At 30.9% G+C, this 10,000-nt stretch overlaps 2 protein-coding genes across 5 annotated transcripts in view; both read right to left on the reverse strand.

Moving 5' to 3' along the window:
- The window catches only part of LOC127072566 (steroidogenic acute regulatory protein-like), an 8,380-nt gene extending 932 nt beyond the window's left edge, over positions 1-7,448 (reverse strand). The window contains exons 1-12 of one of the 3 annotated variants that reach the window (XM_051013075.1): positions 7,302-7,448; positions 5,595-5,875; positions 4,950-5,030; positions 4,604-4,681; positions 4,452-4,505; positions 4,234-4,366; positions 3,865-4,088; positions 3,265-3,336; positions 2,842-2,997; positions 2,650-2,754; positions 2,377-2,552; positions 1-2,232 (exon numbers count right to left, since the gene is read on the reverse strand). The exon at positions 1-2,232 is cut by the window's left edge and continues 932 nt beyond it. In XM_051013075.1, coding sequence (XP_050869032.1) covers positions 2,025-2,232; positions 2,377-2,552; positions 2,650-2,754; positions 2,842-2,997; positions 3,265-3,336; positions 3,865-4,088; positions 4,234-4,366; positions 4,452-4,505; positions 4,604-4,681; positions 4,950-5,030; positions 5,595-5,840 — 1,533 coding nt within the window. In that variant the 5' untranslated portion in view covers positions 5,841-5,875; positions 7,302-7,448 and the 3' untranslated portion in view covers positions 1-2,024. The remainder of the gene's footprint in view (positions 2,233-2,376; positions 2,553-2,649; positions 2,755-2,841; positions 2,998-3,264; positions 3,337-3,864; positions 4,089-4,233; positions 4,367-4,451; positions 4,506-4,603; positions 4,682-4,949; positions 5,031-5,594; positions 5,876-7,301) is intronic. The other 2 variants (XM_051013076.1, XM_051013077.1) reach the window with 2 other exon arrangements.
- Positions 7,449-7,768: 320 nt separating this feature from the next.
- LOC127072572 (NAD kinase 2, mitochondrial-like) overlaps positions 7,769-10,000 on the reverse strand; it is a 2,559-nt gene continuing 327 nt past the window's right edge. The window contains exons 2-6 of one of the 2 annotated variants that reach the window (XM_051013083.1): positions 9,362-9,659; positions 8,961-9,284; positions 8,802-8,883; positions 8,447-8,711; positions 7,769-8,346 (exon numbers count right to left, since the gene is read on the reverse strand). In XM_051013083.1, the coding sequence (XP_050869040.1) occupies positions 8,117-8,346; positions 8,447-8,711; positions 8,802-8,883; positions 8,961-9,284; positions 9,362-9,659 (1,199 nt within the window). In that variant the 3' untranslated portion in view covers positions 7,769-8,116. Of the gene's footprint in view, positions 8,347-8,419; positions 8,712-8,801; positions 8,884-8,960; positions 9,285-9,361; positions 9,660-10,000 lie in introns of both variants that reach the window. The other variant, XM_051013085.1, reaches the window with a different exon arrangement.

The raw sequence follows: 10,000 nt of genomic DNA on the forward strand, positions 1-10,000 counted from the left end.
ATCGTTCTTCGATAAAGTTATTATCCCTGCTAAGTTGATTCCTTTGTCATAAACGATATGCATGTACACGCAAAGAAAGTGGATATTAAATTTTACTTGATCGATCCAATTTTCTTTTAGTTTTGTTAGTTTACGAAATCGTTACATGCGACACAAACGTCGGCGACGTTCTTTTTAACACAGCCATTAAAACGTTCGGTAGATAGTTCGGTCGATACCAAATCTCTTAAACTTTATACGAAAGATCCTGTTCTACTCTAAGTTTCTTTTCTTCTCTTCTCTTTATTTGTCTTTTTTTCTTTTTTTACTTACTCTTGTAAGCGTACTTTAGTTCGTTAAATTTTTTAAACGAACCAGCTTAAACCTGATAGCTGAAAAAAAAAAGAAAGAAACATGGCTACCTTTATCCCTGGTGTCCTCTTGATAATTCTGTTGGAATAATAATAATAGTAATAATAGTAATAATAATAATAATGATGATGATGATGATGATGATAATAATCATAAAAAAATAAGTAAGCAACGATCGTTCTTATTATCGTTCCCAAGATAACCGTTCGTAGTTTCCTCGTTGAAATTTGATACTAACTTCTTACACAATGGTCACAGTTATATAAAAGATAATCAAGCTTGACTTAATCGTTTACTACGTTCAATTCAATGGACAATTCGCACGACAAAGAGTTTCTCTAATTTCTTCTTTTCTTTTCATCATTCTTCGTTCTTTTAGTTTTCTTGGTATATCACCTATAATAGCGTTTCTCGAGTATATAAAAAAATGTATCAATTACAAAATGATAGGAAATAATTTTATCTAAAAGCGTATTTATGTATATTTAAATTTGACGTTTAACGAACCATCTCAAATAAAATTGATCACATGGCAAAATCATTTTACATTTAAAACGTATTAGCTCAACTCTGTGTATGTATATGTATGAGATCAATTATACACATTGTTTATGTATGTACAGTGGACGTTTTTGAATAATCTCAAACGCATTACTCGTTTCATTCATCACGCACAGGAACTTCACTTCTATTATTTTTCTTTCTTTTTTTTTTATGGAATATTAGGAATGTTGAAATACAACGTTTATGCAAAAACGTAAACGATTCATAATAAATGTTTTTAGCCTGTTAATTATCCTATTAGTGATGTAAATAAATCATTAATAATTGTCTCTCTCTCTCTCTTTTTCTCGGAAGAATTGCATAATTAATTGGTCAAATTCCCATTCGACCAAAATAAACATGTATGTATATTTTTATGTATATATATATATGTATAGTAATAATAATAATAATAATAATAATAATAATAATAATAATAATAAGTAATAATAATAATAATTAGTAATAATAATAATAATAATAATAAGTAATAATAATAAGTAATAATAATAATAATAATAATAATAAAGGATACACGGTAGCAAAAAGGAATTATACATAAAAGTCAATATATTTACATTATTAAGAATATCACGAATTCCGCTTAGAGATGATTAATATTATCTTATCGATTATTAACTTGTTCTTACTGCATCTTATGGTTTATCAATGAAACACGCAAAATTTGATGAATCGATGAAGCAGAAATTATAACGAAGAATAAAATATATTGGTAAAGATATTTTTTTTTTTTTCCCGTAATAGGACACTTCGGCACCACGTTCCTCGAACTCCCTCTCTCGTTATCCCTCTCTACTCCTTTTGAACTCGCTCACCTTTCTTGAATAGAACTTATCGCTCATTTCTTTTACCTTATTTTTTATTAATTATTTTCTTTCTTTTTTTTTCTTTTTTTCTTTTTCCTCATTTCATTTCGAATAAAATGCAAAGCGTATAGTAGAAAGGCTATCTTTGTATGTACCTCGAGAAAGTGAAATGTCGATTTGTGATTTTTTCTTCGATGTTTTCATACATACACGAATGATTATTAATTTGTTCGTCCGTTCATATAACACATAATTGTCATGATAAACTCTTTTTCAATAGGACAACACAAACTTGTGATACTTTTACGTATTAGCGTGTCTCTGATACTCGTCCAAATACTTTCTCAAATATGACATAAAATCTACTAAGGCTGTGGATAACGATCTGTCCACAACTTTTTGAGGTAGCCAACCTTTTAGATTGGTATTAAGGATCCAAGTGAAACGACACTTGCTAGAATCACCGTCTGTTAATTCCTCGGCCGCCCAACAGCTCACGCCATTTTCACCCCTTTAAAAAGAGACAAAAATAAAAAAAAAAAAAAAGAAAAGAAAAAAGAAAGAACGGGACAAAACAAAACAAAAAATACATATCTCATCAATATATAAGAAATTAAACGAATATTATGGATTATCGATTCTTTTTCTAGCTCACCTGGTAACATTTTTACGATTTGGAAATGATTTCAATGTCACCGACATACCACTACTGATGTAATAATTACCATACTTGTTACGATATCTCAAAATAATAAAATCTCGTGCACCGATTAGTCCACCACCTTGAGGACTCGTCGCTTGATAAATTATATCTGTGTTCTCGTCGATTTGCTATAATAAAAGCAAACACGTCAATCATGTATATATATATATATATTATTCTCTAATCATTTTAAATCAAAATTAGATATCACAAATTGTGTATTACCTGCAATTTCATCGACTCAGTTACGAGTTTATTCCATGATGGTGCTGCTTCGACACCATCGAATAACCAATTGATTAACATATTGGCAGGAGCATCTACTATACCCTAATATAAAGAAATAATATTTATTTATAAAAAAAATGTATATATATATATATAAATATGCTTGTACGTGTAAATCGTATCACTTACTGTAATTTTCATTATTTTTCCTTCTGGTTTATTGGTTTGCATATATGAAACGACATCACCCTTTGACGTTGTCGTTTCTAATTTCCACTCTTTGGACATTAATAACTCATAACAATTTTTTAATAACGTTTCAGCCGTCATTTTATATTCCTCAATCTAAAAAAGAAAGAAAGAAAAAAACGAAATAAATAAATAAATAAATAAATAAATAAATAAATAAATGGAAAACAATCGATCCACACAGAAGAGAAATAAATAACAATTCTATGAGATCATATGTAAACGATAATTGACAATACAAAGAATATTCCATAAATGGTAAATACTTTACTCATACTTTAGAATCATATTCTGAATCATAATCGAATCTCATTACTTGGAAAATTATTCGTAATCCGTGCATTATCCTTGCGTAAAACTTACAGCTGATTTCGTAGATTCGATCGACGATTTTTCGACACGATTTTCTTTGGAATCCATAGATCTTTCTTTTCCCTTATCACCGAAGAAGAAACTTTTAATAAAGTTAACGTTACAAGCATTCAAAATAAAAGATCTCATTGTTAACATTTCTTAATTCGTACAAAACTATTTCAAATAATGATTCGCCGAAAAAAGAGAAAATAAAAAAATTGAAAGAAAGAAAACAAAAAAAAAAGAAAAGAAAGAAAGAAAGAAAGAAACTCTATACAAGTTTCGAATAACCGTTTAAATAATTTCACGTGTCATATAAATAATCTATAATAGTATTCGATTACTGCACTTTACACGATATCTCCCAGATTAGTTTCATAGTAGACTAAATGTAATCCGATTCTTTGATACTCTTTTATACTCGATCAATGGAATTAGTCACAATACTTTCTTTGTTTACCATTAAAGGAGCTCGACGTTTATAACCAACTTCAGCGAGCGAGAATATTTTTAAGGTATTAACGTTGAAAAAAAAAAAAAAAAATAAATAAATAATAAACAAACAAACGATCAAACAAGAAAACATTCAACATAAAATTAAAAACAAACCTTATCGGTTGTTAATTTTGGTAACGACTTAGGAATAAATATTTCGTTTGTCCTCGATATTCTTCTAATGGCGTCTTGCCTCCTAGCGAATTCGTCTTCCGTATCAGAGTGAGCTGGAGAATCCATAGGCGTGTAAAAAGTACGCGAAGGTTCGATCGAACTATATTGACGTGGATCCGCAGTATCAGCTTGAATGAGAGGCGCTCTTTCCGCGTTCGACATATCTAAAAAAAATTCGACAACGAATGGATTAAATAAATAAATATATATATATATTTTGTTTTTTCATATAAATTAGATATATCTTCAAAAATAAATAGAAATTTCTCTCTATCTATCTATCAATCAATTTATCTATTTATCTCTTACTTTGAATCCAATTAATAACATGAGTTTCTTGAGGTATCACACGGAAATCAAAGAACCAAGCTTCCGCCCACGAAAGAATGAAAGACGTTAGTATCAATAGTACTTGAAAAACTGGCTGTTTGCAAGCTAACCACTGAAATTGATTCAAAGTGTCTATATAATGATATCGTTCGATTTATATTGTTATATCAACGATATACTCGGGATGCGCGACTTACATCGAAAAGAAAAACTTTGGCGAGTAAGAAGGCACAGGTCGTAGCAGTCGTTAACTGTAATAAACGAAATTACATTTTATTTTTTCTATTGCATAAAAATTACACTTTATAATTTTGTAGAGACATTAGATCGATATGAGATTTATACTTACGGCTACGATGATCCAATGATTTAAGTAGAGTAATGCGTAAAATAGTAACAACACCGTGAACCTGCATATCGCTGCCATCTGAGAAGACGAAATCCGTAAATTTCTGTTTCCTCAGCAAGAATAACGAAATGTCATTCGTATAATCAAATTTCTTTTTTTCCGTTTCTGTCTCTCTTTCTCTTTCTCTCTCTCTCTCTCTTTCTTTTTTTTTTCTTTTTAATTTTAATCCTTTTTTTTCCCTCTATTTCTGATCAAATGAAAAGAAAAAGAAAAGAAAAAGGAGAGAAAAAAAGAAAAGAAAAAAAAAAGAAAAAAAAAAGAAAAGAAAGAGACTTCTTATTCTTACCACAATATCGAAGAGGGACGTCTTTATATGATAATGTACAACCTGATTAATAAAAGCAGTTTCCAGATTTTCCCCGGCTATCTAAAAGAACAATACGTCATAAATAAAATGTTAAACTATTTAACGTTAATAATAATAATAATAATAATAATAATAAAAAAGGGGGAGGGACACGTTGACCGGTTATGACGATTCTACCAGTACTTTACATACTCATGCGACTTATGTAATCAATTATAAAACTATAATAATAAAATAACTATAACTATAAAACTAAAATAAATATAATCGTATGGATGTAATTGTTACATTAGGAAAAAATTCGTAAAATTTTTATTCTTTTTTTCTTTCTTTCCTTCTCTATTAATCAGAATCAAATTATATATATATATATATATATATATATATATATTATTCATCGTTTCTTTGTTAATATTATTCGGCTTAATCTTGATATCATATCGGTTCATCTGAGAGTTTAACATTTGAATAGATATGAACGTACAAATTACGGACATTTTGATTCTGACGAATATTTAAATTAAATCGATAAATAAATCAATAAATAAATCAATAAAATGATGAATACAAGGAGAAAGAAATTTCCCGCGCTTTTTCAAACTCCTTGAAGCAAACAAAACTCACCATACTACAAATTAGCCACATAAGCACGGTCAAAAGAAGATCGAAGGTTACGAAGAGACAAAAGAAACGACGAACGTTCGACATCCTGCCGTCTTGTCTCGCACCAGCTATTAGATCCTCGCTAAGAACTATGTCGGACGTTCTGGTTAAACTTTGTTGCGTGTAAGAACTTCTTTGGGAATTAATCGAACCGCTTAGGATGTTCTCCACCGCGCTCCTTATATTTTGTCTATCATCTTCTTCCATCCTGCGACAATTCCTTGGAAATAGACAACGGTGACCTGTTCAACGTATTCAATATGTATTTTCTTTTATTCTTTTTTTTTTCTTATTTTCTTTTTTATTTATTTGTTTCTTTTTCTTTTTCTCAACGGAATAAGATAAAAACCGTATGAAGGATTTTAATAAATAATTATACGACGAATCAAATACCATCTTTTAACTTAATGTAATAAGTCGTGGACACTTTGATAATACTATAATTTTTCATTCTTGTTGATGCGTCTCTCTCTCTCTCTCTCTCTCTCTCTCTCTCTCTCTCTCTTTATGTGCGAATTGTATGTATGGATGTGTGTGTGTGTGTGTGTGAATAAGTACTGAATATGGATGTTATGTGTGTGTATACGTGCGCGTATACGTATTTAACAATTTACATATGCGCTTCCGATAATTTTTGAATAGAGTTTTCTTTATACTCTGCTATTACGAAGGAAGAATACAACGAGGAACGTCCATACGATTTCAATGCCTCCGACTTCGATAGAACGTGTGAAAGTTCGAACGTCGATTAGATACGTAAATAAACATAACTTATATCCGATCGTAACCACACATTCTTCTTTGAGATAATACAGTTACTATTAGATATCGTATTACATTGAAATATATATATCGAAAATATGCGTTTGACGAATCTCGATCGATATATTTATTCTTTTTATCTAATCGTTTCTTTTTACTAATGATATTATTTTATGAACGACAAATTCGATCGAAATGATAAAATTTTGTCAATGAAAAAGTATATATATATATATTTGCGAAGGGTCTACATACATACATACATACATACATACATACATACATACATACATACATACATACATATATACATACATACATACATATGTATATATATATATTTCGATTCTTTGTTTATAAACAGATATAATATGTATCAGGATTGATTAAACGCTTATCAGAGAAAAAAGAGTGCAACAGTTGATTTTATTGATAGACGCGATACAAGGTTTAATAATTTCTTTTCATTGTCCCTATCGTCAAACTACGTCATCGTTAATTAGCACTCACGTATAAAACAACTTAACATGAATTTAATTTTTTTTCAATCGTACGTTCGATCCTCGAACGATCGAATATCGATAGAAAAACATGGCTGCAACGACCGTTGGTACACATATTTGAGTTACGATGGTTGTCACCAACGATAATACGTTCTAACCTCAAAATACAAAATGTTACGTGTGTACATCCATTGAATAACTTTTATGATTTCATCTATCCTTTAAATGTTACTTTTATTTTTCTCACTTTTTTAGCGTTGTTCTTCGATAATTATTGAAACACGTGTTCAAAAAAAAAAAAAGAGGATTGTATTAATAATATGAAATTGTTAATACCAACGAAGAACTCTCCTTGTTCTTTTATAATACTTTAGAAAAGCTCGAACGTCGTTCTCGTCGTTACCTTTTTTGTTTCACACCGGACCCTCATATATCCGGTTGAGAAAAATTATCGCGGCAAGCTTCCTGCACGCACATCGTAAAACGTCTCTTTCTTCGAAGATCGATCCGAATTTGCCGATCTCGCAAAGTCCAACACTTTTCATAGACTCACTTTGGATGGTGAATGGTCGTGAACGTAAACACACACGCGTCTTTCGGTCGCGACGTAACGAAGAACGATTGTCCCTCATGAGAAACTTACTTCAAGTAATTACCACTAGGCGTCGCGACCGAACGAACACCTACGAAGGTGAACGATCTCGACCGAACGCTTTCGTTTTTCTTTTTCTTTTTTCTTTCTTTGCTTTTCTATTTGACATTTTTTTTCTCCGTCGTTCTTACGTGTAACATTAAAAATATATTATTTCGAAAGTATAATCGTTCTTTTTCTTTTTTTTTTTTTCGTTTTTTTTTCTCTCGAAAGACGAATCTTAGGAAAATATATTTAATATTCTTATAATTGTTTACATTTATACATACGTGATTAAATTACTGTCGGTGTCCCTTTTTAAGAAACATATGGACGTAAAATAGATTAAATGCAACCTCCAAAGTTTTTAAACTGTCTTCAAGATTAACGGAGAGAATGGTTATTTTTTAAATGCTGCAAAAAATTAAATATTCGTAACGAAAGATACGACTGATGCTATCTTTCATAAAAATTTGTGTAACCGTCTTTCCCCGCGCCAATTCTCTCTTATATGTTATTATTATTTTTAAATTCACTGATCGTGCTGTTTGATTACAGTCGAATCTTTTTTATATCTTCACGTACGATCAGAGAAGAATAATACTTCGCAGTGCACCTTCCGGATCTATCTTAAATTCTGCCGTTGTACCTAAATTGAACTGTATCGCAATACCACCGTCTAATACCAATCCTCCATTCATGCACAAAGATCTTATCGTTAACTTTTTACAAAAATTGAATCGCTCCAAGCTCTTTTGGGCTTGAAGTACCTTTGTTACGTTTAAATCTCGTATAGCATAACAAATATTTTGTGCTTCTAAAAGGGAAAAATAAAATTTACTGTGTAAAGTACGATAAGGAAACCGATATATATATATATATATATTTACCTCTACTCTAATCAGTTTGTATCGTACCTGGACTAAAATGTAAGCTATGATTAAACTTGGAACATATTTTATCTATATCAGTGTTTGTAAAATTCGTCCGACCATTTAATAAACTAACTATTTGACGCACGAGCTGTGGGTGAATACTATTTATAGCCTTATACCAAGACGTCGACCCTGTGCCTGTACTTATGCAAATACCAGAACTTTTAATTCTATGGAAATTTTCTTCGTCGTCAAATTTGATTAACAAATTGCTCATCTTTGCTGCAAACACTTCGGCCACGAACGCCTGAAACAAGATACTTGCGTCATAAATGAAATATATCCATGTCTCGGATAATATCTCTATAACATTTAAAATAAAATTAAAATAACACACTTCATTTAGTGCTAGCCATGGCAATACTCTTTCGTTTAACTGATTCTCATTAGTTGGTTTAAGTTGTCCATGGGAAAAGAATCTGTCGATGAAAGATCGCTCGTGTAAGATAAAAGATAAGTATTAAAGATACGTTATAGTTTAATTCCTTTTATATACCTTTCCACCCCAAGAAAATTCTTTTCTTCGTGCATGTGGAAAGGTGGATCCCAAATTCCTTCTCCTTTCAAAGTAATTCTAATTCTAGATCTCATAAGTATATTGTATTGTCCTGCTTTTAATAATTCAAAGATTCGAGGTATATGATTCGTATAATAAGACGGCAACATCAAGAAACCCGCCGAATGGCGAGGATAAGAATTAATGCCTAGTATAGGCGTTTTATCGTCGAATATTAAGTTGGCGGCTAAAAGAAAAGTACCATCGCCGCCGATAGGGAGAACTAAGTCAGCCCACGTAACGTCGGTACTGTTAATGGTGCTCCTGAAAAAGGAAAAAGACAAGAGTAAAAGAATCTAATTAAAAGAATTTCTACGATTATTAGAGTTGTTACGACTTACCTATCGACTTTCTTGTATTCAATGTTAAGTTTGTTAAGTATCCTCGTTACCTCATTTTCAATATCTTTAGTCGCACGATAAGTGTCGAACAATAAATCATAATCGGAGCCTTTCTCCAACAATTTATTTTTAAATTGTTCTTCATTTAAACTGGGTTCGCGTAATTTTTCAAAATAATATCGAGTCAATTTAGCAACGATGAGAACTTTCTTTGGAACGAAGCTCGATGCATTTCGTAAGAATACTTCTAAGCTCTTACGAAGATAAGTCGGTTGAGACTGAAGGATCTGCAACGTTCCTACAAAGATGCAACGACTCTTCATTCACGTGCTTATGAAGCAGGTGTGTGACACAGTCTATAAGTCAATAATCAATTAACTCCGTTATGAGTATAACTAGGAAATATTCCATTTACAAGTTCGATGACTAATAATTGCTTTTTGAAGCAATATCTTGACACATACATACGTAACCATATTTATCGTACTATCTGATAAATCGAAACGAACACAAAATTTACTTGGCAATGTTACTAACGTACAACCTTTTATCGACACAGCAGTCTCCTACGATTATTTCGTTTTAAGTTAATAAAGAAACACGAGACATATTTACTTATTGACCAAAAAAAAAAAAAAA

The sequence above is a fragment of the Vespula vulgaris genome, chromosome 2 (assembly GCF_905475345.1).
Source record: "Vespula vulgaris chromosome 2, iyVesVulg1.1, whole genome shotgun sequence".
Taxonomy (NCBI): Eukaryota; Metazoa; Arthropoda; class Insecta; order Hymenoptera; family Vespidae; genus Vespula; species Vespula vulgaris.